At 41.4% G+C, this 26,282-nt stretch overlaps 1 protein-coding gene across 1 annotated transcript in view; it reads left to right on the top strand.

Moving 5' to 3' along the window:
* The window catches only part of TOPAZ1 (testis and ovary specific TOPAZ 1), a 101,941-nt gene that overhangs the window by 31,805 nt on the left and 43,854 nt on the right, over nucleotides 1-26,282 (top strand). The window contains exons 7-13 of the mRNA XM_050938292.1: nucleotides 887-972; nucleotides 3,735-3,872; nucleotides 8,101-8,164; nucleotides 10,170-10,321; nucleotides 10,556-10,648; nucleotides 10,932-11,047; nucleotides 12,080-12,146. Coding sequence (XP_050794249.1) covers nucleotides 887-972; nucleotides 3,735-3,872; nucleotides 8,101-8,164; nucleotides 10,170-10,321; nucleotides 10,556-10,648; nucleotides 10,932-11,047; nucleotides 12,080-12,146 — 716 coding nt within the window. The remainder of the gene's footprint in view (nucleotides 1-886; nucleotides 973-3,734; nucleotides 3,873-8,100; nucleotides 8,165-10,169; nucleotides 10,322-10,555; nucleotides 10,649-10,931; nucleotides 11,048-12,079; nucleotides 12,147-26,282) is intronic.

The raw sequence follows: 26,282 nt of genomic DNA, 5'->3' as shown, positions 1-26,282 counted from the left end.
TCTTTTTTATTTTAAAATCAGGTTTTTCAAACTGTTAATATGAATTTGCTGTCATTTCTGATTTGAGTCAGATAGTTATCAGATATGTTGGATTTAATGTGGGTGAACAGAACTCCCTCCTCACAAAACATTTGCTCTTGAATGAATGCCCATACTTAGGGTTGAAACAATTAAAAATAGTAAATCTAAAAAGCTCTAAATGATACTTTCTGAAATAACTGGAGAAACCCAGGGAGAGGCTGGGAAGGGGGGAAATTTGTGACTAGAGCAATAAGATTATTTTGCTCATTATATTCCCAGTTAGTTATTTGGAATAAGAAATATAAATATTTTTAAAAGTGACTAGTGAGTTTTGGGTGCCTCAGTTCTTGGGTGCACAACTTGAGACCCCATAAATGGGTCTGATTTTCAGAACGTTCTGAGCACTCACCCTTTGAAAATCAAGTTCTTTCAAGGTGTCAAGCTGAGCGCTCAAAAGTTGAGGCACTCAAAAGCACTATTTGTTGTTTGAAAATCTTAGTTTACTTTTTTCAGATATATAACCAACACTTGTATTAACTATTATTCAAAGGAAAAAATCTTATGTCTCATATGGTGGGTGGTGGGTACCTGATGTGTGTATAGATAAATGATTTTATTCAAGTCATTCTAAAATTTCATGTTTTCATGGTGAAAATATTTATAGTATCTCTGATCAGTTTTCCTGTTACAGTGCAGAAAGTAGGCCTGTCTTACGTATGTAGGAAATAACTTGAAGTGTCATTAAAGGAAAATAGTAATGAGCTGTTATAAAGATTTGATAAATTTAAACAAAACTAATGTTCATGACTAGTATATGACCCATTTTATTACACAATCCATTAAATATTTTTGTCCTGAATCTTAGATTTCAGATACTCAGGAAAAAGCTCTCTTTTGCCGTTGCCAAATTCTGACTGTTATGAACCATGGAAAATGGACAAAAATGTGGTGGTAAGTTGCTAAATGCTTAACAAACTTGTAATATTGGGTTAATTTTGTTCATTATGAATATTTAGACAGTTCTTCATAAAAATACTTAGCTATCAGCCAAAACTTCAGCCGCCTTAAAAATGGTATAATTTAGTGAATAAATAGTGAATAAATTTAGTGAATAAAGAGCATAATCAGTGATGAACAAACAGATGTTCAAAATGCAGCTGTGTTGGCTGCTGCTGCTGCACTAGAAACACAATGTTTTTTGCCAGTTGGGAGGGATAGTAGCTTATATTTTGTAAGGTGTAGCAGAAGCTGCAATGTTTTGTTAGATTGGTCACTGGACTGAGAATAAGGGGACCTGGGATATCATCGCAGCTCAGTCACTAGCCTGCTGTGTGACCTTGGACAAATAGTTTCAGCTCTCTTGGCCCATAACTTCTCACACTCGTAATCCTTTTTACTTATTTAGATTATAAGCTTTTTGGGATGGCGACTCTTACGGTGAGTGTGTGTACAGTGCCTAACACAGTGTTAGGGTTTTTTTTTTATGTTTTCATCAGTTTGTCTATTACACTTTAAAATAAAGTTAGTATCTAACTTCTAAAATGTAAATACACTTTTCTAATGAAAGATGGAAAGGAGAAATTACTATACTACTATGAATGATGGTCCCTCTGTGTTTTACACATGTGGGTACCCATGTGTGCCATGCACCTGAGTCAGGAAATTTTTAGTAAGCAGGGTCCATTGGTTCACGTATGCGCAGTTCTCCTTGTACTCTGAACTGAGAATATAAGGGGCAGTGCGGACCAGCATCTCTCCATTTCCTTTGTACCACCATGTGGCCTGAATCAGAATCTGCTTCTGTCCACAGCTTCCTTTGACTGCTTCAGTCTATAAATGTACAGTAAATAGTTCCATTATTTTGTTCATTTACTCTTTGGTTTTTAGTACTAGTGTGTAGTTCTTTTTTCCCCATCCTGGGGAAATTCTTCCTGGGAGGCTAGGATTATAACTAGGGTTCAAGAATTGTTTCCTTTTCGGTAGTGATGAACATTGCCCTTAGTGCATAGCTGAAATGCGAGCCTCACATAAATGCAGCATTTGCCATTCCTTCCCTCCCAGAACTTGTGATGGTCAAGAGCTAAGACTTAAAAAAGCATTTGATGGAAACATACCTCTGTCCCTGTATAGCAACCTCAATCAACAGGCAGTGCCCCTTTGAGCGCAAGCTCAGGACTTGAGGTTAAAACTTCCAAGCATAAGCAGAAGGCTTCTCATGATATTAAGAAGAGACAATCTGCCTTCTTTCAAATCTGCCCCAGAGAAAAGAGATTCCTCCCTCATTCCTTCAAAGTTGGGCGTGTCCTCGTGCACGGGTCCTAAAGATTGAAGCCTGAGTAAACCTCTTCAAAGGGGAAAGTGATGCAAAGGAGCATAGATTCATTGGTTTCTATACCAGTTTCAACATGCAAATTGAAAGACAAACATCCACCACTACTCCCTTTTGACATCCAGATCAGATTCTGTGCCAATATCATAACAGCCATGGAGGAATCTGACTTTTGCTGTGACTAGGGAAGCACCAGATCTGATGGCTCCACTAACTGACTCATCCTGCACCCCAGAACACTCTTGAGACCTTCATCTTCCCAGAGTACATTTTTGTTCTCCTCTGTTCTCACTCCTCCCTCCTTTCAGGTCTGTCTTTATTCATAGACAGTTATATCAGAGGAAGAAGCTATCCTGGAGACACAGAGCCACTGTCCTCTTCCACCCGTGAGCCTGAGTACTCAATCATTGGTACTGTTGGTTCCAGCAGAAGTTTGGGATCCAGCTTTTTCATCCAATGAGTCGGAGATTTCAAAAGAGCCTCCACCCTATAATACAGAAAGAGGTTACTCTCTAAATTCATCTCTAAAGTAATTTCAGAGTATCGTGAGTCATACCATCCACTTATTGATATTTTTTGTGAAACTGCATGCCTCTGATGAGGAAAGAATGATTCATTCTCTAGACATCCCAAGAGCACTGGTCTTTTATCTATAAGCAACAAAAGCAATTAGACACCTAGACTTTTTGTTATCATAGCAGAGAGATCAAGAGGTCTAGCTATATCTGTGCAGAGATTTTCTAAATGGATCTCATTGCTCTGTGTTACCAAGTGGCTCTCATCCCTCCCGTGGAGAGGATGAGGGTCCATTCCACCAGAGCCCAAGCAACCATTGCTGCATCTCTGCAAGACGTACCTCTACTAGAGATATGTAGGGCAGCTTCCTGGAGGTCCTTACCATCACAGAACATCACACTTCGTTCCAGTCTTCTGCTACAGACACAGCTATAGAGACAGCAATATTAGACAGCCATCACTTCTGCATTCTTGCACCTAACTCCTGTTTGACTACTACTTGCTAATCTCCCACATGTGGAATACAGATTGAAACCAGCACTTGAAGAAGAAATGGAGGTTACTTATCTGTAACAGTTGGCTCTTTAAGTTGTGTGGTTCTTATCTGTATTCTACTACCCGTCCTTTGTCCCTTCTGCTGCAGATCATAGTTAGATTTGTGGCAGGAGAAGGAACTGGAGCGGTGCAGGTCTGCACTGCCCTTGTACCTCAGGTCAGAGCATGAGGCGAACAACTGAAAATGTGCTGACCAACAGACAGTGCTTATAAAAAATATCTGGACTCAGGTGCATGGTGCAGACAGGGACCCCATATATCTCGAAGAACCTCCAGTTATAGGCAAGTAACCCTCCATTTATCTGATGTTTAGGTTTCCCATCTGATCCAGCAGAACCTTGGGATGATTGAGTTGCCCCGTAAATATTGCAGATTTTATTTCAGTACATTGCGTGGCTGTGAAAGAGTGGAATGTTGGTTTTGGCATGTTCCTGAACAAGGAGATGAAAAGGTAAAGAGGTTTAATTGAGGGGAGGAAATCCACAATTTTAACGCTTTTTCTATTTTGTATAAAATGTTTTGTATTCAATTGAGTTTAGTGTGAGTTACCTTTGAAGCTGTGAAATCCGAAGTGGGAACCCAGGAGAACACTTCCTTCCAGGTGCTTTTAACAGTTCTTTTAAAAGATATTTATTTATAGAGCCTGTAGAACTTGAGTCGGCAGATTTTCAAGAGAGTAGACAACAGCAAAATCATAAAAAATTATATGTATTAACCTACTCTCTGTAGAATGTAATGCTGTATTAATAGGAATGCCTCAGTAAACCCAGAAGACCAAATAAGCAGAAATTGTATATGCCCCTAAGGCACCAAAGCCATCTACATTATGTCATCCTCCAAAAGATAGGTAGCAATGGTATCTCTCTGTAAAGATGATATAGTCCTCCTTGAAGAACTGACAGACGGAGTAGAACAGGCCTTGTGTCCCAACTATGAAGCATTGTTGGCATTGTTGTTCACAAGTATCAGGAGCTTCCACCTATTTTGCATGAAGCATCATGACTTTTAGTGATTCTGTATTTCAAGATGTCCTAAAAAAACCCAAAATATTTAAAATCTATTCTCTATATGATCTCCTTAGCAGCAACATTGCATCAGACTTACAGTTTTGCACACATCCCATATGGTAGCCAGGGAAGTATTTGTGGAGATATTTGTTGAAGGCTGATAACCAGGCCAAGCATTTCATGGTTGCATCAGAGTATACTGATGGGAAAACTAGTGAATCAGTGCAAAAGAAGTGATTGAGTCCAAAAACAAGGAAAATAAATCTTTTAGGAATTGTCATACAACTTTGGTCACTGGTTCAATTATTCGGTTATTCTGTTCCTGACAATGACCAGTATCAAAAGCTTCAAAGAGAAGTGCGGTGGAGGGGGGAATTTATAAGGAAAGTTTCTTCCTAACTTCTATTATGCTTTATTGCCTGAAACTCAGAGGTTTATGTCCTTTATACGTTTTGCGTTTTATGCTGTTTAATAAAACTGGATTATCTCATGGTCTACACAAATGTGTAATCCTCTTTTGAATCTAGTATGCTCTTGGCCGTGATGAAGCAATGAGTTCCGCAGGTGAATTAACCGTTTTATTTTTTAGAAATTCTTTCATTGAATGACTCTTGTTTTTATATTATGAGTGAGTAAAGTGGCTCATTGTATGTGTGATGCGCCTTAGAGATCTTCCATGCTAATCAGTCGTTCACATATGAATCACAATCATGTTGGCTGCTTTTTCATAAAATTATGCCCTGTGTAAGGGAAACAATATGTGGAATCAACAGGAGCCTTTAATAAACAGCATGATTTCCAATCCCACTTCAAATTGGAACACTCTGATTTTTAAATGTTACTAACTTCTAGGCTTCAATTGACCTATTTTGCTGATGGATACGTCAACTCCTAGTCTAGAATCCAGTGTTGTCATTAAAATTCTTCTGGACTCCTGCATATTGATCTCGAAATTACTCATGCATGGAAAAGTATATGTTGTCAGCTTTTTTAAATTAAAGTCGATGTGGCTTTTTCTGAAACTTAACTGTTTTCTACAAAGTAATGACTCAGTTGAAACAGGGTAACAAGTTTCAGAGTGGTAGCTGTGTTAATCTGTATCCACAAAAACAACGAGGAGTCCTTGTGTCACCTTAGAGACTAACAATTTTATTTGGGCATAAGCTTTTGTGGGCTAGAACCCACTTCATCAGATGCATAAAGGGAAAAATACATTTCCCCAATGCTAATTTCTCCCTACTGTTAATCATACCTTCTTGTCAACTGTCTGTAATGGACCACTCTCTTACCACTTCAAAAGTTATTTTTCCTCCCTTGGTGTCCTGCTGTTAATTGATTTATCTTGTTAGACTGACCACACACTTGGTAAAGCAACCCCCATCCTTTCGTGTATTTATACCTGCTCCTGTATTTTTCACTTCTTGCATCCAGTGAAGTGGGTTCTAGCCCATGAAAGCTTATGCCAAAATAAATTTATTAGTCTCTAAGGTGTCACAAGGACTCCTCATTGTTTTTTCAATTGAAACAGTTTCTTACAGGAATCAAGGACTTGAAAATCCATTGCATTTTCAGATGCCAAAAGCTACTGTTCCTGTCCATCATTCAATAAGACTATATTATAGAGGCAGGCTTGGACCAAATTCTTCATAGAAATTTAAGTGTATATATCCTCTCCCATCTAAATTTATTACAATTAACTCTAAATGTAGACTTTCCCATTTTTACATGGTCCATAGATTCAGTTATACCCCTTGTAAACTGAGACAATTAAATCAAGGAAAGTCTCATACAAGCTGGAAATGAGGCTCACAATTAGGCTCGTTTATGCATGTAATGTGGACTTGTCCCATGATTAAACCTTTCTGCAACTGGATTTTCCAAGCAATTTCACTAATATTTGGAACAATGATTGCTCCAGATGCAGTCTTGGTATTTTTGGGCATCAGTCCAAAATAGGAGGAAAATAGATTCCAAAAGAAAGCATACTTTACATACTTTTGGCCTGTGCTAAAATTTGTTTTAAATGCCCTCAGCCACCTGGGGTTTTAGATGGGGTTAAATTAGCTCATCCACTACCAAGTGACGTTGCATTTTTTTAACAGTAAAAGATCCCATGTGATTTTTTTTCCAAAAGAGACCTTTTTACACTTTAACAAAAAGCTACTAACAAAATTTAATACAAACTCTTATTTTTGGTGTTTTGCATGTGTTTTATTTATAATAAATTGAAGTACTGAGATTCTAAAGTGTTAAGATTGTCTAGTTCTTTGACTATCAGCCTTGCTGATCTGCAGATGTTAATTTTTTTTAGGGAAAAAAGATTGACTTATGGTTAAGTCATAGCTCTGGTTCTGACATTAACTCACTGTGTCACCTTAGACAAGCTACTGGAAGGGACACGTCCACTTCAAAATTAAACTATTTTTTATTACTTATAGTTGCTACAAGTGACACACAAGACTATAAATGAAGGATGCAGCAAAAAAAATTCAGTTTGTATATTTGATAGCATACTTGATAGAATGCTATCACTATTTACTAGAATAGTCAATCAGTTCCCTTTTTTGGGTCTTTCACAGAACAATAGGGGAACAAAAGACATTTAAATATGCTGGGGAATATGTTGTAAATCCACAAAAATTGGAAAGGCAATTGTACTTGAAACTTTTTTTTATTTAACTGACAAGATTTCAAGTTAGAGAGAAGGCAGGTGAGGTAATATCTCGTACTGGACCAACTTCTGTTGGTGAAAGAGACAAGCTTTCAAGTTCACACAGAGCTTGAAAGCTTGTCTCCTTCATCAATGGAAGATTGTCTGATATAACATATTACCTCACCCCCCTTCTTGTCTCACGGCTACAACAACACTGCATACAAGATTTCAAGTTGACAGTGTCCTTGTAATCTGACTGTGCCTTGGTTTCTTCATCTGTAAAATTACAGGAGAATACTTTTATATTGCAAAGCTAAATTCATCAATTTTTTAAAGCATTTTAAGATCCTTCAAATGAAATTCTTGACAAAATATTTTAATACCTCATTTTAATCTTACGAAATTTATTTTAAGTCTCCTTATCACTGGCATTGGTCTGTAGTGAAATAATTTCAAGTCAATTTTCTGAGCTCCCTTACATGCCTTGCTTTATATTGCTTTATGGGAAAACAAAGTAATATGTGCTTTCCTCTCAATTTTATTTCTGGACATCCTTTTGACTTCTGGACATCCTCTGTACATTTTTTCTTCCACACTTGTGTTTTCTACCCTTATCTGTTCCCTTTCCTGAATGCCTATTTTCACCTTTTAGTGAACTCTGGTAATACTGTGGTAGCCTTTTTTATTTCCAATCTTTTCTCCTGCTTGATGCAAATGTCTGTGAGGGAAATTCTGATATAGGTCTTTTTATACACACTTGCAGTTATTCCCAACAATTCCTTCAGAAAGGTCCCAAAGCAGCCATCCAAAATCTTTTTAAGTTGAGAGTATCTGTCCTGCTTCAGCACTGCTTTGACTATAGGGCCAACTAGTTTATCATTCATTCACTGTCGTCAGATGTAATTTAATCAACCAGAAGCAACCTATGCTTACTTGCAATATAAAATTGACATTCAGTCTACTCATATGTTGGAATACAGCTTACACTGTTGTAATGGATTCTGCTTATGTTTTTCTAGATTTGCATGGCAATACTTAAGACGTATATAAATATCAATGAATCAAGTTTGCTACAACGTTCAGGTATGATATAACAGAAAGTGAGTATGTAATATAGTGATGTATAAAGGAAGTCCAGGACAGGATCCATGAGCAGAGAGACAGACTAGTTGTGTGAAGTCACAATGAGTAATAACTACAAGTTAGTTAATGCAAGAGAATCATGATTGGTCCTTTTTTTGTGCAACCCTCCCATTGACGTTGAGTGTTTTTGCTGTAGATTTGATGGCTATACATGGTCCTATTTCTAAACAAACTATGCTAAGATAAAGTTAGGTTGAGAGTGCATATCAACACTTAAAGACAAAAAATATTACCAGGATGTAATTATTCCAAAACCAAGCATTACAGACCTAGGAAATTCTGAGTTAAGGTTACATTTAAAAGAAATTCAAACATGTTAAGGTAAAAAAAAAATGCAGTTAAAGCACCCAAACAACTTTAACTCTGCCCTCTAGTGAAACCAAGCAGCCACCATACAATTATGATTACAGCATTTTAGTATTTAATTACAGATACATTCAGGTTTTTATATTTATATTCATTTATAAATGTTTCCATCTCATGACATCACTACAGGGAGTTTAAAGAATAGGGATAAGAATGGTTGGAGGAATGGATTTCTGATGAAAACTAAAAAAGCTAAATGTGCATAGTGTGGCTTCTGAGATAGTGTGAAGAATGTAACACTGCATAGGTATTTGAAGGGTGCAAATGCCAACGATGGACAGCAATTTTAGGCCCTGCTCCTGGAATCAGATCCGTATAGACATACCTATGTATACATACAGAGCTCCGTGGAAGTGGAATTCTCTGTTCGCATTATTCAGTTGCAGGCTTACGGCCACAGTTTGGTACCCAAGGAACAGGAGAATTATAACTGGGAGTAATGGGATCAAATTGAACTTGAAATCTAGTTAGTTTTAAAAAAGTAGCAGATTCAGGGAATATAATACTTCTAAGTCCCTTGCAGTTTGGGTCAAATAAATCATTGTCTTGTGTGTGAAAATGTTTTTCTCGTTCCTATTTCTGTTTGGAAGGCTCACACAAACGAGGAGATTGGCTATGCTGGGAAACAGCAAAATTAACTATATGCCAAATGTTGTCTGAGGCACAAAGTGCATAGAGAAAAATGGCTAAAAATGAAACTGATAATCTTAGTTACAATAGTAGATGAAAAGTATTCAGATGGAAGTCGGAGTTTAAGTTGACAGTGTTTCTTTGAGAGGAAACAAACTCAGTGTCAGGTGGAATGCTTGCTGACAGTGGGAGGTGTTGCTAAATTGTCTTCCCAAAATGGTGAAAGCTATATTGTTTGGGGCATTTTAAATCAGGTTGGAACAAGTGCTCTAGTCAGATTCCCTGTATTTCCAGTGAGGCTGGACTAAATTTACTGTAGAATAGTAATAGATCTTCTAGTAATATCTTTTTAATTGCTAGTTTCAGTGATTCAATGAAAATATGCTGAGGAAAGCTGAGTGGCTCTGAGGACTGATAATGGAATATGGATCTTTTAATATCTAGTATTCTCTCTGATTAATAGCTGATCTTGGGAGTGACAAAAAGTGATTGCTGTCTGACACTTGTGTGGCCTGTGTGAAATAGGTCCAGTTAGTGGACAAGTGTTGACATAACAAACACCATCTCAGTTTGCATTGTATCTTTCTCGTCCATCTCAGCAGAGTTGCCAGTTGCTAAATGGATATGAAGGTTGAACTCTACCTTCTCTTAAGTGTTCTCCCGTGCATGGTGGAGGCTCATTTGTGTGGCAATACAGTATGGCACTGCTGATCCTTTTACAGTATCCGTTTTATGGATAATTCAGGAATCTGAGTCAGTCTGGCTCCCATTATCACAACTAAACTCACAGAATTTATCGCAAAATATTTTGTTTTCACTTTTATATTTTAATATAGTGCCTGTATTAAGAAATAACTTCTGTTTCAGGAAATAAGTTGTTTAAATACTTAAGAATGTCAGATACCTGCAAATAGGATTGACTTTCATTTGTTGGTTGTTTTTTTTTCAGTCCAGATATTTATGAATTACTACAGAGAAGTTACTCCTGGTGTGCATTTTGATTCACAAGTGCTGAATGATCTTCTCATTTCTTTGATCAAGTGTTGTTTGTTGAAAGAAGTATTTCAGTTGTTAAATGTTGCTGTAATGATTAAAATGCTGGTAAGTGACCAGGAAATATTTTGAAAGTCTATTGGATTCATGGGATCATAATTTTCCTAAAACTCATGAAGTTAACTGTAATAAGTTTTCTGTTTTGTTTACATGGACTCAGTTCTGAAAGACAAAACTCTGCATAAGGCAACTCATAAACTACTATAATGAGAACTCTAAAATCTTAACAGGAGACATATGATTAAACTTAGGATTTTTTTTAAATACTATTTTTTTATTTAGCCAGCTATTGATGTATTCCTGAAGGTGTTTGAGCATGTGGCTTCCATGAATATAAGAGATGCTGTGCCTTCATTAATAGATATCTTTTGTAAGGTATGACTTTTTCCATTATCTCCTCCTGTGTAGCAGTGTCACAAAAACGTCTTGCCTACTTTTAAAACCTGGACAATGAAATTTTAAAGGTTGAATTAAAACAAGCATCTTTGTTCTAATGTAGCTAGGCTCTTTGCACAGGTTCTTCTTTATCCCTTACTTTTTAAAAATCTTCTCTTTCGCTATTATGTTATAGCCTCTATTGTGCTTGCTACTTGGTTCTGGAAATATTTCAGAGATGCTAATTTGTATGTAACCTGTATTTTTTCTTTTGATGCTGCAGCTTTTTGATGCTGGAATGATTTTTGAGCTTGAACATTTTAACTGTATTATTAAGTTCCTTCACCAACTGCAAGTTTCCAGTCAAGAAATTAATGTTATTTTGAACATGAAATCAAGGTGCGTATTTAGTTTAGGGAGTTATTTTCCAGTTAATGTGTAAAATATATTTAATGGTTTCTTCTGGTTTTCATTTAATACAAAATTATGTAAAGAACAGACTTAAAGTATATTCCAGTTTTTGGATTGTTACTAATTAGAAAGCATGGTAAAAAGGTGCAAATTTATATACTTTGTACAAAAATGAGAAGTTTAATTATTCAGTAAGTACATACTGATGATATTTAAAAGGGCTGCCAGTTTAATGGAGAATGCTAACACCAAGTAATGGGAATCAGAAGACCAGGATTTTTGTTTGTTTATTAGATTTTCCACAGCATTTATGATTATTAAATCTGACTAGCACAGCTGAGAGTAACATGCACAAATTATAGTGTGACCTTGGGAAAATCATCTAATGAACTCAGTGTTTTAAATTGTTTACAAACCTGTGTGAGGTAGGTTGTATCATTTTTACAGATAAGGAAGCTGATGCACAATTAAGTATGCTGTGCAAGGTGTTACATAATGTCAGTTGCAGAGCCAGAAAAAGACACCTTACAACCATGCTCTTGCTCTGTTTGCTAGATCACACTTCCTCATGTAATTTAACATAATTTGAGACTGTTGTAGAACTTAGTGGGATATATGAAACTCAGTTTACATTTTGTCTTATCACTGCCTTTTCATTTATAGTTACATTGAGATAAATCTTTTCTATTGCAAGTTAGTGCCTTTTTCTGTGGAAATAGTTTTCTCACTAGAATAATATTTGAGAAATATGATAAGTAGTCTGGTAAAATATTTGAAAATGATTTATGCAGTATTCATTATAATAGTACACTGTTGAAGCACAAATAACATTCTTAATATGATTAAATATATTTGCCTTTTCCCTCTTGAGTGATGTGTGTAAGCCGAGGTGCTGGGGGTTAGAAAGATAATGATCTAGGACTGAAAGCGGTGCTTTTTTTCTTTTTTTTTTTAAGTGATAATACAAAGTACTATACTCTCGAACAGGTAACTATAATTAACAATTTTCTCTTGTTAAAGATTTCAGGCAAAACAATTTAAAAAGAACTGGCTTCGTGACCTAAATTTGGCAATAGCTGAAATTCAGGTAGAGTATGAGCATTTAGTTTTTGGAAACAAATTTCAGAACTAACAATACAAAATATATAGTACTTAATCAGTTTTTATTTTTGTTTTTTAGTGTAGTTCTTTAAAGCCATAGAGCGCAGCAATGTTTTGTCAGTCATAAAGGAATGTTAATTACTTTTATTTTGAAGACTATTAAAAACATGAAAATGTGTTCCTTTAGTCAAACCAAAATTGTAGACAAGGATGGCTAGCATCCAGTAAGAAGACTATCTTAGTTATAAAGTGATGTGTCAATGTGGCTTTAAAGTTGTGGAAGTTTGTAGATTGTCTATATGTCTTAAATGACTTAGGATTTCAAACTTTTTCTTTAATAGCAAGTGGTTCAGTTTACCTTTTTAAGATGTTAATGTAAACTGAGAACTTTTTACCTGAAAATACCAGGATTCAGATTCAAGCACTTCCTAGAATAAGAGGTAACATAACAAATACCTAAAGCTCTACAGGAGCTACATTACTTAGTGCTGAGAGCTAGGATTATGGTGCTACCAGGAAGATAATTAGTTTAATTGAAATAGTGCCTCCTAAGGAGCCTAATAAATTTTGTTGTTTTTGTATGAAACAATTGTATGACTCACCTTTGGAATTTGTGGTGCTTTTGATTTGTTATGGTGTATCATTCCTTAACAAGAATATACATTTTATATTCACTTACAATTAATAGGATTCCTGTCTTATGAAAAAAACAATTCCAAAGGGGGCCTATTTGGAGTGATAATGGTTAACAAATTATAAATAAGAGCAGCAATGTGATTATTTTTCTTATTAATATGCATTTTATTTTGTAGTATTTGTTATTTTCACTAACAGTAATACTGTGGTTTTTAAAGAACTATCCCCAAAGCTGGTGTACATTTGAGCAAGAATTTAAGGAAATAGTGGATATAGGTTTCTTGTTAAATAGGAGGGGAGAACCTTTAATGCATCCCAATTAATGTCATGGTGAAGAATCAAAATCTCTTCTATTTTGAGGGGCTCAAGTTACTGACACTCCATAGCACTTAATCAGCATGAAGCAGCTTCATACTGAACAGGAGCGTGAGAGTACTACACAAGGATTTCAACCAACCTCTGGTGAGATAGGGCACACAGCAGGTGCTGATTTTACAACATTGTTTTAAATGGCCTCACATATGATACAGCTGGAATAGATGATGAAGCACCAAGCTGGCTTGATTCATTTCTGTCTGATATATCTGAGAGAATTATGAGTGGTAACTGCTTTACATTTCCAAGAGTTCTCTCCAAGCTCAATCTGTCTCCTCTTTTTCAGTGTGTTTCTATATCTGAGACCTCTGTCCTCATCCGCTGTTGAGAGTTTTTGTACACCAGTTATCAAAATAGTGCACTGTGGTGGGCTCATGTTGGGTTTACCAGTGCTCCTAGACACACACAGCAACAGTAAAGAAAGATTTCCTTCCCCCTTCTGCTGGGAAGGAGATTGTGCCCATTCCTCTCAGATGAGGACCAGACAGTTGTGCTCCACTCTTTCATCTCCCAATTTGAGTACTGTGACTTGTTTCACCTAGAACTGAAGATGATGACCACTTACAAGTTTTGACTCATGCAACATACAGCTGCCTGCCTCCTATGAAGGAAAGACCAGCAACACCAAATGTCAGTGTCCCATTTGCTCCCCATTTAACTTCAGGTCTCATTCAAGATTGTGGTCCGAACATTTAAGACCCTTTGCCATACTCCAGCTTGTTTTCTTGCAGACAGTTTCTCTGTTGTGACCCACCAAGACACTAAATTCATTGGAAGTAAGGAATCTGTGTGTGACCAGGGTAGAAGACCCATCTAACAGAAGGCAGGGCATCCAGAATAGAAGGCCCTAAACTATAAAACTACGTGCTATCAGACATCAAGATGAATCCTAGAGTCTCTTACCATGTTTAAATGATGATGTGAGATGCACCTCTTCAGAAGTCAATGACATCATAATCTTGCACTCCTCATGAAAAGAAAAATTAAGTGGGAGGAAAAGATGAGGATGCAAAACATCTATGAAGATCACCTGATCCATGCAGCAGAGAGCAGAGCTCTTAACTGAAAATTCCTTCATAATTTTTAAATATTTATCTGGCACCTACCTACATCCAGAACTATGCAATGCTCGAACATCAGAGTTAAGCACCTTAGAAATGCTACAAATCCATACATACTACAGTGACTGACTGGCACCTTTTATACTAGTCATTTAGCCATGAACAAGGGTTAAAAACTTTTCCAGTTAACAAAATTTGTGGTGTATTTTGATTTGTTTTCCATCAAACTTCCTTTCTTTGTCTATTATGAATGGTAATCATTACATTAGCCTTCTTGAATCTTTTGTAATTAAAAAAATGATAAAAAAGGCCCCACCTAGATTAGCTGAAGTGCTGTAATAGACAAATCACAAGATAAGAGCACTGTGTGGTACACAGTATGGTACACTTCTCTAGTAGGAAACCAGGTTTCTATAATTCTCATGGGTTATGCAACATATGAGTGCAATATATGCATTTGGTTTGTATTAGGAATGGACGATGGTAATGTAATTGCTATTGGACATAACAACAAATCAGTATTCATGGTAATTTGAAGTGTCAAATGTCAGGCATTAATTTATCCCCACAATGTATTATTTTGGTTATATTAAAAGGGTAAGAATAACAATTTGATGTTAAGACTGGTAGGAGCGTTGATTTTGCATATTGGTTCCAATTAGTAGTTCTTCAAATGATTGCTCATGTCAATTCCGAGTAGGTGTGCGTGCGCCACGTGCACAGTCAGAAGGTTTTTCCCCTAGCGGTACCTGTTAAGTCAGCTGTGGAGCCCCCTGGAGTGGTGCCTTTATGGCTGTATATATAGGGCCCTGCTAACCCACTGCCTTTTCAGTTCCTTCTTACTGCCAGTGACGGTCGTTGGAGCTTCTTTTACTCTCCTGCCTTGGGCAAGTGATTCCCTAGCATTCCTTTTTTTTGTTTTGTAAATAGTGTGGCAAGGTAGCCGATATTATTTTGGGTCCTGCGCTTTTCTTGGCGGGGGAGGCTAAGATGCCATCCCTGGCCCCTGCTCTTGGGGCACTAGTGTCCTGGGAAGGTGGTAGAGGAGGGAAGTGGGGGAGAAGCCTGGGTTTACATCTCACTCTGAGCCCCAGCCCCTCTCAACCCTGCAGGTTCTTACCCTCTTCCTCCTTTGAGTGGGGTACCGTCGGCCCTTAGACGCTGGGAGAGGGAATCTCCCTCCCCTCCTGGGGCAGGGTCTCCCTTACTTAGGGTTCTCTAGTCTTTCAGATATCACAACACACCTCCAAGCTCCAGTCCTCTCTCCCTCCTCCTCCTTCTCCCTGACTGCCTGAAACGGGAGTTTATTAGGTTCCTGACAGGGCCTTAATTGACTGCAGGTGCTCCAATTAACCTGTAGCCACCCTCCGTAGTCTACAGGGAACCACACCTTAATTAGCCTAGGGCTTATATATTTCCCTTCTACCACTCTCCCACTGCTCCCTTGCCCTCCTGTATCACATATTCTGCCCTCACCCCTCCGGCCGCTCAACATCATGGGGTTGGGCTACTGGGGACGAGAAACAGTGTTGTTGTGACAGGCTGTCTGCGTTGCTGTGTTGGTTTCCAGCTCTATACTCTATACTATACCGGAAGTCAAAAGGTTGTAGGGATAGGAACCATCTAGTCACTTGTGCATTCCTCTCCTTGTTTGTTTGCATCCATTGGAGTGGTCCATCACAAGGGTGAACCGCCACCCAAGTAGGTAGTACTGTAGAATCTCAATGGCCCATTTAACCGCTGGGCATTCCTTTTTTGCTAAAGAGTACTATTGCTCCCTGGGCAGGAGGTTTCAGCTGAGGTAAAGGATTGGGTGCTCCTCATCCCCCACCATCTGTGAAAGGACGGCCCCAAGTCCTACCTCCGAGACGTCTGTTTGTAGGATGAATTCCTTTTTGAAATCAGGGGCTATAGCACTGGATGGCTGCAAAGGGCTGTCCGTAGGTCTGTGAAAGCTTCTTCTGCCACCCCAGTCCACTTAATGATTTCTGGGCCCTGAGCTCTTATCAGGTCCGTCAGAGGCACTGCCCTTGTAGTGAAGTGAGGGATGAACTGGCAATAGTACCCCACTATTCCTAAGAATGCTCTGAGTTGTTTCTTGCGGATCAGGTGGGGCCATTCCTGTATTGCCTCCACTTTGTTCCACTGAGGCTTCGCCAGGCCTATTCCGACTACATACCTGAGATGTCTGGCCTTGGCTAACCCTATTGCACATTTGGACGGGTTAGCGGTGAGGCCAGCCTGTCTAAGAGCATCTAGTACTGCTTCCACTTTCCCCAGGTGCGTCTCCCAGTCAGGGCTATGGATTATCACATCATCTAAATAGGCGGCAGCATACTTGGTATGAGCTCGAAGTAATCTGTCCATCAATCATTGGAAAGTTGCGGGGGCCCCATGGACCCCAAAGGGAGGACAATATATTGGAAGAGGCTGTTGGGTGTGTAGAGAGCATTTTTTTCCTTGGCATCCTCAGCCAGGGGCATCTGCCAGTAGCCTTTTGTCAAGTCCAAGCTGGTCAGGTATCGGGCCTTGCCTAACTGATCCACCAGCTCATCAATACCTGGTATCGGGTAGGCATCAAATTGGAATATCTCGTTTAACTTCCAGAAGTCATTACAAAACCTTAGGGTGCCATCAGGCTTGGGGGCCAAGACAATAGGGCTGGACCACTGGCTGTGGGATTCCTCAATCACCACAGGTTCCAGCATCTTCCTTACTTCTGCCCCAATTTCTTCTCTTTTTGCCTCTGATATGCGATAGTTTTATCGTCACCCTTGCTCTGGGACAGATGACAGTGTGGTGTTGGATCAGCACCATACGGCCTGGTTGTGTGAAGAACACGTCTTGGTTCCACTGGATCATTTTGATGACCTCTGTTTGTTGTTCTGGGGCTAATTCAGGGGATATCTTTACCTGCCCTTTTGGGCCCTCTGCCTAGGGTGAAGCTGGCAGGATGGCCAGGCACGTCTCCCAACTGAGCCAGGGTTTCAGTAAGTTGACGTGATAGATCAGCTCTGGCATTCAGCAGTCTGGCTGCTCCACCTTATTATTCACCTCCCCAATGGCTTCCACAATCTCATAGGGTCCATGCCAACTGGCCAGGTGCTTGTTTTCTGTTGTTGGTACCAGCATCCTTTCTCCTGCTTGAAATTTCCGTGTTTTTCCCCGACAGTTGTAGTAGGTTCGTTGGGCCTCTTGTGCTTTCTCCAAATGCTCTCATACTATGGGGGTCACTTGGGCTATTCGTTCTCTCATCTGGGCCACGTCTGGGGTTGGTTTGGGTTGTTCCTCCCATTCCTCCTTCATGATGTCTAATATGCTACGTGGGTGGTGTCTGTACAGTAGCTTGAAGGGGAAGAATCCAGTAGATGCTTGGGAAACTTCTCGTATTGCAGATATCAGGTATGGTAAGAAGTTATCCCAGTCTTTTCCATCTTGGGCCACCACCTTTTCAGATCTCTTGAGAGTGCGGTTAAATCGTTCGACCAGACCATCTGTTTGAGGATGATAGACCGAGGTCCGCAAGACTTGGATGCAAAGCAGGGTACATAAGTCTTTCATTACTTTCAGCATGAAGGGAGTCCCTTAATCTGTCAGATCTCCTTAGGGATGCCTACCATAGCAAAAACCTGCACCAGTTCTTTTGCAATTGCTTTGGACTTGGGGTTTCTTAAAGGAATGGCTTCGGGATACCATGTAGCATAGTCCAGGATGACGAGTATGCTTTGGTAGCCCTGGGCCATTTTTTCTAGTGGGCCCACTAGATCCATTGCTGTCCTTTCAAAAGGGACTTCAATTATAGGCAAGGGTACCAACGAGGCCCTTAACTGAGGTCGAGGGCTATGCAGCTGGCACTCTGGGCAGGAAGTGCAATAGCACTGGACTTCTGCTCGAAACCCTGGCCAGTAGAACTTCCTTAGGATTCTATCCAAGGTCTCATCTGCTCTTAAATGTCCCCCAAACAGATGACTGTGAGCTAACTCTAATACAGCCCTCATGTGCTTCCTTGGCACCAAGAGCTGTTCTACTTCCCCCACCCCCATATTGGCACTACCTGGTACGACAGATCCTGTTTGATTATATAGTATGACCCTGGACCTTTGGTTTACTCTTCTACTGGCATGCCATTTAGCTCTACTACCTCCTCCCTCACTTTTGCATAAAGAGGGTCATCGGCTTGGTCCTGCCCAAAACACTCGTGTGCGGGACTGATCTGGCCTGATTCTATTGGACTGGGCTCCCCTCCTTCTCTTGGGGTGCTTCCACTTGTGCTGGGGGCCGTCTCTGGGTCTCCACTGGTCTGTACTACCTTGTGGTTTCCCTGATGAGGCTTCCTCCCAACCAGGGCAGCTCTGGTTTAGTGCCAGAATCTTAGTTCCCAGTCTTTTATCTGCCCTCCTTTCCTGTCTAGATTTCCGGGACTTCCCAGGGAGTGAAAATAACTCTGGGAAAACACAGCAAAAATTGTGGTAGGGCCATCCATGGGCGCCTGAAGCTCTGCTTGGGGTTTACTTCCTGCCCCTAACTCGATGGGGGGGAGTAGGCTCTAGAACCTAGGAAAATCCCTGCCAATTAAGACCAGGTAGGGAAGCTTGGGACCCACTCCTGCAGTCATCTTTGTAGTGTTTCCCTGGATCTCAATCCATATTGGAATTGTGGGGTAGAAATTTACTGTGCCATGAACACACATCACTCCGGTGGTGTTGGCCTGGCTCACTTGATCTTGCCCCACTAACTTACCTGAGACCAAAGTGATAGCTCTCCCAGAGTCCACCAAAGTTATACTCTGGATGTTGTTCATCTTTACTGTCTTAGTATACTCATGTGGCTCCTCCCTGTTGGGGCACTGGGCTCCTATATGCCCCAACTCCCCACACTCATAACACTAATATCTCATCCTGGAGGTTTCCCTCTGTCTTGGGCCCTCTGATCCACTCCCCTAACTCTCTCCCCCTGAACCTCCAGGTCCATTTGGGGCCTCAGGCTGCTCCTTGGGGCCTGTTCTTCCAGCTATGGCTTTCCTGGAGTTCTCGATGATCCGAGGCTCGGGGTCCGGACTGGTTTCCTGAAATGCCAAGTTTCACCTCCTGGGGTTTCGAACAGTTCACATGCTGCCAGTTGTCTCTCTACAAGGGTGACCAGTTTGTCATTGGTGGAGGGGTCATTCTGGCCTACCCAGGCTCGGAGGCCCAAGGAGCTCCATCATTTTCTCTGAGCTGAGAGCTTCCGGGCTAGGTGGATTAGGTCTGTCAAGGTTCCTTCCCCACTTTGAACTTTAGGGTACAAATGTGGGGACCTGCATGGACACTTCTAAGCTTAATTACTAGCTTAGATCTGGTACACTGCCACCATCTAGAAGTTAGTGTCTGGAGCACTTCCTGTCCCCCCCAAAACTCTCCCCTCCCTGGGTGGCCTTGAGGGACTTCACCAATTCCCTGGTGAACACAGATCCAAACTCCTTGGATCTTAAAACAAGGAGAAATTAACCATCCCCGCCTCCTTTCCCCCACCAATCCCTGGTGAGTCCAGATCCAATCCCCTTGGATCTTAAAACAAGGAAAAATCAATCAGGTTCTTGAAAAGAAAGCTTTTAATTAAAGAAAGGTAAAAATTATCTCTGTAAAATTAGGATGGAAAATACTTTACAGGGTAATCAAATTCATATAGCCCAGAGGAACCCCCTCTAGCCTTAGGTTCAAAGTTACAGCAAACAGAGGTAAAATTCTCTCAGCAAAAAAGGACATTTACAAGTTGAGAAAACAAAAATAAAACTAATCCGCCTTGCCTGGCTGTTACTTACAATTTTGAAACATGAGAAAGTGGTTTAGAAAGATTTGGAGAGCCTGGATTGACGTCTGGTCCCTCTTAGTCCCAAGAGCGAACAACTCCCAAAACAAAGAGCACAAACAAAGACTTCCCTCCACCAAGATTTGAAAGTATCTTGTCCCCCTATTAGTCCTCTGGTTCGGTGTCAGCCAGGTTTACTGAGCTTCTTAACCCTTTACAGGTAAAAGAGACATTAACCCTTAACTATCTGTTTGACATGCCCTCCAAATCTTAGACAGCGTGGAACCACACTGGCGGTGATTTCTTCCTAGAACTTTAGAATAAACAGATTAATAAAACACATGCACCTTTACATATACTACTAATTATGTAAAACTACAAGATTTTTTGACATTTTAAGGACAATTTTTAGCCAGTTGATTTTGGAAACTTTCACGTGAGACTGCATTAGCTGCTTTGTTAGAAGCTCCTGAAATGTGTTGAATTTCGAAATTAAAATCTCGGAGAGCTAAACTTCATCGAAGCAGTATTTTGTTGTTTCCCTTGGCAGTATGAAGCCACTTTAGCGCAGCGTGGTCGGTTTGTAGCTGGAAACGCCGTCCCCAAACGTATGGGCGTAGCTTTTCCAGGGCATACACATTCTTTTTCACTGATTGACCAGTGGCTTTCCCTCTCAGACAGTTTCTTGCTGAGAAACACAACAGGATGAAATTCTTGATCCGGTTCTTCCTGCATTAAAACTGCTCCTACACCACGCTTAGACGCATCTGTGGTTACTAGGAATGGTTTGTCAAAGTCTGGGGCCCTTAGCACAGGGTCAGATATGAGTGTTGCCTTAAGCTGGTTAAAGGCCTTCTGGCACTCATCAGTCCACTTAACTGCATTTGGCTATGTTTTTCTGGTCAGGTCTGTTAGTGGGGCAGCGATTTGGCTGTAGTGTGGTACAAATTGCCAGTAATATCCGGCCAAGCCTAAGAAGGATTGGACCTGTTTTTTTTACTTTGGGACAGGCCACTTTTGGATAGCATCCACCTTGGCCAGTAGGGGAGTTATCGTTCCTTGACCCACCTGGTGTCCAAGATAAGTCACTCTGTTTTGGCCTGTTTGACACTTTTTAGCCTTAACAGTTAGTCCTGCCTGCCTGATGCGCTCAAAGACTTTTTCCAGGTGTTCTGCCCATGAATCAGAAAAAATGGCCACATTATCGAGGTAGGCAGCTGCAGATTTTCCCAGTCCTGCTAGGAGACCATCTACAAGTCTTTGGAAGGTGACGGGTGCATTTTGCAGCCCGAAAGGAAGCACATTAAATTCATACACCCCTGCATGGGTGATGAAGGCTCACCTTTTTCTGGCGGGTTTATCTAGCTGTACTTGCCAGTACCTCTTGGTTAAGTCTAATGTAGAGATGAACTGAGCACATTCCAATTTCTCCAATAGCTCATCAGTGTGTGGCATTGGATAGTTGTCGGGACAAGTTACAGCATTTAGCTTACGGTAGTTCACACAAAAGCGTATTTCCCCATCTGGTTTGGGAACTAGAACCACTGGAGATGCCCATGCACTGTTAGAGGGGCGGATTATACCCATCTGTAGCATGCTTTGGATCTTTCATTCTATAGCAGCTTGAGCATGAGGAGACACCCAGTAGGGTGGGGTTCTAATTGGGTGAGCATTACCTGCGTCAATGGAGTGGTATACCCGTTCAGTCGTCCTGGGGTGGCTGAGAACATTGGGACGAAGCTAGTGCACAGCTCCTTGATCTGTTGCCGCTACAGACGTTCCAGGGTTGTGGAGAGGTTCACCTCTTCCACGCCACTGTCATTTTTTCCTCTGTAGTAGACACCTTCAGGCCACTCAGTGTCATCTCCTCCGTGGGCTGTAAACTGACAAACCTTTAAGTCTCTGGAATAAAAGAGCTTTAGAGAATTAACATGGAACACTTTTTAGGCTTTAGGATTGAGGTGGGGAATGCTATGAGATAGTTAACAGCTCCTAGGCACTCTTGGACCGTGAAGGGCCCTTCCCATGATGCTTCCATCTTATGGGCCTGTTGCGCTTTCAAGACCATAATCTGGTCCCCTACTTTGAAGGAACGCTCTTTGGTATATTTATCATTCCAGGCCTTTTGCTCTTCCTGAGCATCCTTTAGGTTTTCTTTAGCAAGGGCTAAAGAGTGTTGGAGGGTGCTTTGTAGGTTGCATATAAAGTTTAGAATGTTAGTTCCTGGAGAAGGCGTAAACCCCTCCCATTGCTGCTTCACCAGCTGTAATGGCCCTTTAACATGCTGGCCATACACAAGTCTGAATGGTGAAAACCCTAAACTGGGATGTGTAACAGCCCTGTAGGCAAAAAGCAACTGCTGCAACACTAGGTTCCAATCATTGGAGTGTTCATTTACGAATTTACGTATCGTGGCCCCCAAAGTTCCATTAAACCTCTCCACCAGGCCATTGGTTTGGTGGTAAGGGGTGGCAACCAAGTGATCCACTCCATGAGGTTCCCACAGATTTTTCATGGTCCCTACCAGGAAATTAGTTCCCAAATCTGTAAGGATGTCGAAGGGCCAACCTACCCTGGCAAAAATGTCTGCTAAGGCCTGGCACACAGTTTTAGCCCTGGTGTTGCTTAGAGCTACTGCTTCCGGCCATCGGGTAGCAAAGTCCATGAAAGTCAGTATGTACTGCTTTCATATGGGGGTATTTTTTGGGAAAGGACCCAGAATATCCATAGCTACTCGCTGAAAGGGGACCTCAATTATGGGGAGTGGCTGGAGTGGGACTTTGATCTGATCTTGGGGCTTTCCCACTCGTTGGCACACCTCACAAGACCAGACATAATTAGCAACGTCCTTGCCCATTCCCTCCCAGTGGAAGGACTTCCCCAATCGGTCTTTGTTTCTATTCACCCCAGAATGGCCACTGGGATGATCATGAGCTAAACTCAAGAGCTTTCCCCGGTACTTAGTTGGAACTACCAACTGTCTTTGAGGACTCCAGTCTTCCTGGTGTCCACCAGAAAGAGTCTCCTTGTATAAAAGTCCTTGTTCTACAACAAACCGGGATCGGTTAGAAGAGCTGAGAGGTGGTGGGGTGCTCCGTGCCGCCACCCAAGCTTTCTGAAGGCTGTCATCAGCTTCCTGCTCAGACTGGAACTGTTCCCTTGAGGCTGGAGACATCAGTTCCTCCTTAGACTGTGGACTTTGGGCTTGGTCCCTATGGAAGTGATGTAGGTGATGAGGTTATTTTCATTGATTGTGAACTGCTCTCCGCTGGTGCACTATGTGATATTTCAGGCTCTGGCTGAGCCTCTTGGGTAGGGTTGTCTGCTGCTTCTGCCTGTTCAGGCCCGCTGGTGCCCTCTGGTGCTGGAGTTGTAGATGGGTTTGCAAGCGCTGGAGTCAGTGCTGGCAACGGTTTTGGTGCTGGTTGCTTTTCCAGTTCTCGTTCTGGGACTGGATGCACTATGGCTGTTGCAGTCGTTGGCAGGGGATCCGGTTCCACCACCTCTGTCTGGGTCTCTGGTAACACAGACGGGGCTCTGGTGGACAGCTCAGGAACAGGGATGGATGTGGAAGCTTTCTTGGCCTGGCTGCGTGTGACCATTCCCACGCTCTTGACCAGTTTCACATGGTTGGCCAAGTCTTCCGCCAGTAGCATGGGGATGGGATAATTGTCATAGACTGCAAAAGTCCACATTCCTGACCAGCCCTTGTACTGGACAGGTAACTCAGTTGTAGGCAAGTTTACAGATTTTGACATGAATGGGTGAATTGTCACTTGGGCCTCTGGGTTGATGAATTTGGGGTCCACCAAGAATTGGTGGATAACTGACACTTGTGCCCTCGTGTCTCTCCACGCTATAACCTTCTTTCCTCCCACTTTCAAGTTTTCCCTTCGCTCCGAGGATATTTGAGAGGCATCTGGGCCTGGGAATCTTTAGTGTGATTGTGGTATAATGAACTGTAATCGGTTGGGGTTCTTGGGGCAGTGGGCCTTTATATGTCCCAGTTCATTACATTTAAAACATTGCCCAGCTGACTGGTCACTGGGTCGAGGTGGGTTGCTGGAGACTGGTGAGGTGGGACAATAGGGTGTCTGGGGCTTTCCTTGGGTTGTAGGTGGGGTCTTGGGTTGCTCCCGGTGATAGGGTTTATTTTTGGTCTGCCCCCTCTGATATTCGCTCCCCTTGCTAGTAGCTTTTTTCTTTGGCCAGATGGGTGGAAGTGGCAGAAATCTCCCCCACCTCGGTTACAGTTTTGGGCTTCCCATCTAGGATGTATCTTTCGATTTCCTCAGAAACACCCTCTAAGAACTGCTCCATTTTCATTAGGAAGGCCAGCTCTTCCAGAGAGTTAGCACTTGCTCCTGATATCTAGGCCTCCCAATTCTTTCCAATATGGTAGGCGTGTTGGGTAAATGACACATCTGGTTTCCACCTTAGGGCTCTGAACTGCTGACAGGCACGCTCAGGTGTTAGCCCCAATCTGATTCTGGCCTTGGTTTGAAAAAGATTATAGTCGTTCATGTGTTTCTTAGGCATTTCAGCGGCCACCTCTGCTAAGGGTCCACTGAGCTGTGGCCTCAGCTCTTTCATGTACTGGTCAGTAGGGATGCTGTACCCATGGCAGGCCCTTTCGAAATTTTCTAAGAAGGCTTCAGTATCATCACCTGCCTTTGTAGGTGAGGAATTTCTGGGATGGGAAACAGTACCTGGAGAAGGGTTGTTAGGGTTGGCTGGTACATCCGGCTTAGCCCTTGCTAATTCCAGGGCCTGCTGGTGGGCCTCCCTCTGGATTTCCATAGCCCTCGGGTGTTCAGCCTCTTTTGGCTTTCTTTTTTTTTCCTTTCATTTCCATTTTGTTTTCTTTTATCTTCATTTCTTTTTGTTTCATCTCCATCTCTTTTTTTTTTTTTAATCTTCATCTTTTTTTTCTTTCATCTCCATAGCTCTTTTGTGGGCAGCCTCTTCTCTGGCTATTTCTAATTGTTTTAGTTCCATTTGTCTCTTATGTTCGTTGTCTTTCTCTGTTGCTTCTAGCCTAGCCAGCTCTAGTTTGTTAGTTGCTCCACTGGTACTCATTTTCCTGCTTTCTTGTGCTGGCCACACTCACCTCAGGGCTGCTTGGTTAACAGAGACTTTCTAACTAGCTATACCCGAGAGGTAGAAAGAAAGAAAAAACAATTCAGCTTGTAAATTCCTTTTGCTGGCTGTTTGCACACAGCTTGAAGCCTCCTCTTAACAAAGACCCTTTTAAAAAACTTAACACCTCTGCCTTCAGGCTGCTTTCCAAGCAGCTAGAAAGGAGGAAAAAAAATCTTACTGGCTTTTGGTTCCTAAAAAATCCCACTGCTGACACCATGTCAAGGTTCCTTCCCCACTTTGAACTTTAGGGTACAAATGTGGGGACCTGCATGGACACTTCTAAGCTTAATTACTAGCTTAGATCTGGTACACTGCCACCATCCAGAAGTTAGTGTCTGGAGCACTTCCTGTCCCCCCAAAACTCTCTCCTCCCTGGGTGGCCTTGAGGGACTTCACCAATTCCCTGGTGAACACAGATCCAAACCCCTTGGATCTTAAAACAAGGAGAAATTAACCATCCCCCCTCCTTTTCCCCCACCAATCCCTGGTGAGTCCAGATCCAATCCCTTTGGATCTTAAAACAAGGAGAAATTAACCATCTCCCCTCCTTGCCCCCACCAGTCCCTGGTGAGTCCAGATCCAATCCCCTTGGATCTTAAAACAAGGAGAAATTAACCATCCCCCCTCCTTTCCCCCACCAGTCCCTGGTGAGTCCAGATCCAATCCCCTTGGATCTTAAAACAAGGAAAAATCAATCAGGTTCTTAAAAAGAAAGCTTTTAATTAAAGAAGAAAGATAAAAATTATCTCTGTAAAATTAGGATGGAAAATACTTTACAGGGTAATCAAATTCATATAGCCCAGAGGAACCCCCCTCTAGCCTTAGGTTCAAAGTTACAGCAAACAGAGGTAAAATCCTCTCAGCAAAAAAGGACATTTACAAGTTGAGAAAACAAAAATAAAACTAATCCGCCTTGCCTGGCTGTTACTTACAGTTTTGAAACATGAGAAAGTGGTTTAGAAAGATTTGGAGAGCCTGGATTGACGTCTGGTCCCTCTTAGTCCCAAGAGTGAACAACCCCCAAAACAAAGAGCACAAACAAAGACTTCCCTCCACCAAGATTTGAAAGTATCTTGTCCCCCTATTAGTCCTCTGGTTAGGTGTCAGCCAGGTTTACTGAG

This window comes from Gopherus flavomarginatus, chromosome 2, assembly GCF_025201925.1.
Source record: "Gopherus flavomarginatus isolate rGopFla2 chromosome 2, rGopFla2.mat.asm, whole genome shotgun sequence".
Taxonomy (NCBI): domain Eukaryota; kingdom Metazoa; phylum Chordata; order Testudines; family Testudinidae; genus Gopherus; species Gopherus flavomarginatus.
This window is presented reverse-complemented; position numbering and strand designations above follow the sequence as displayed.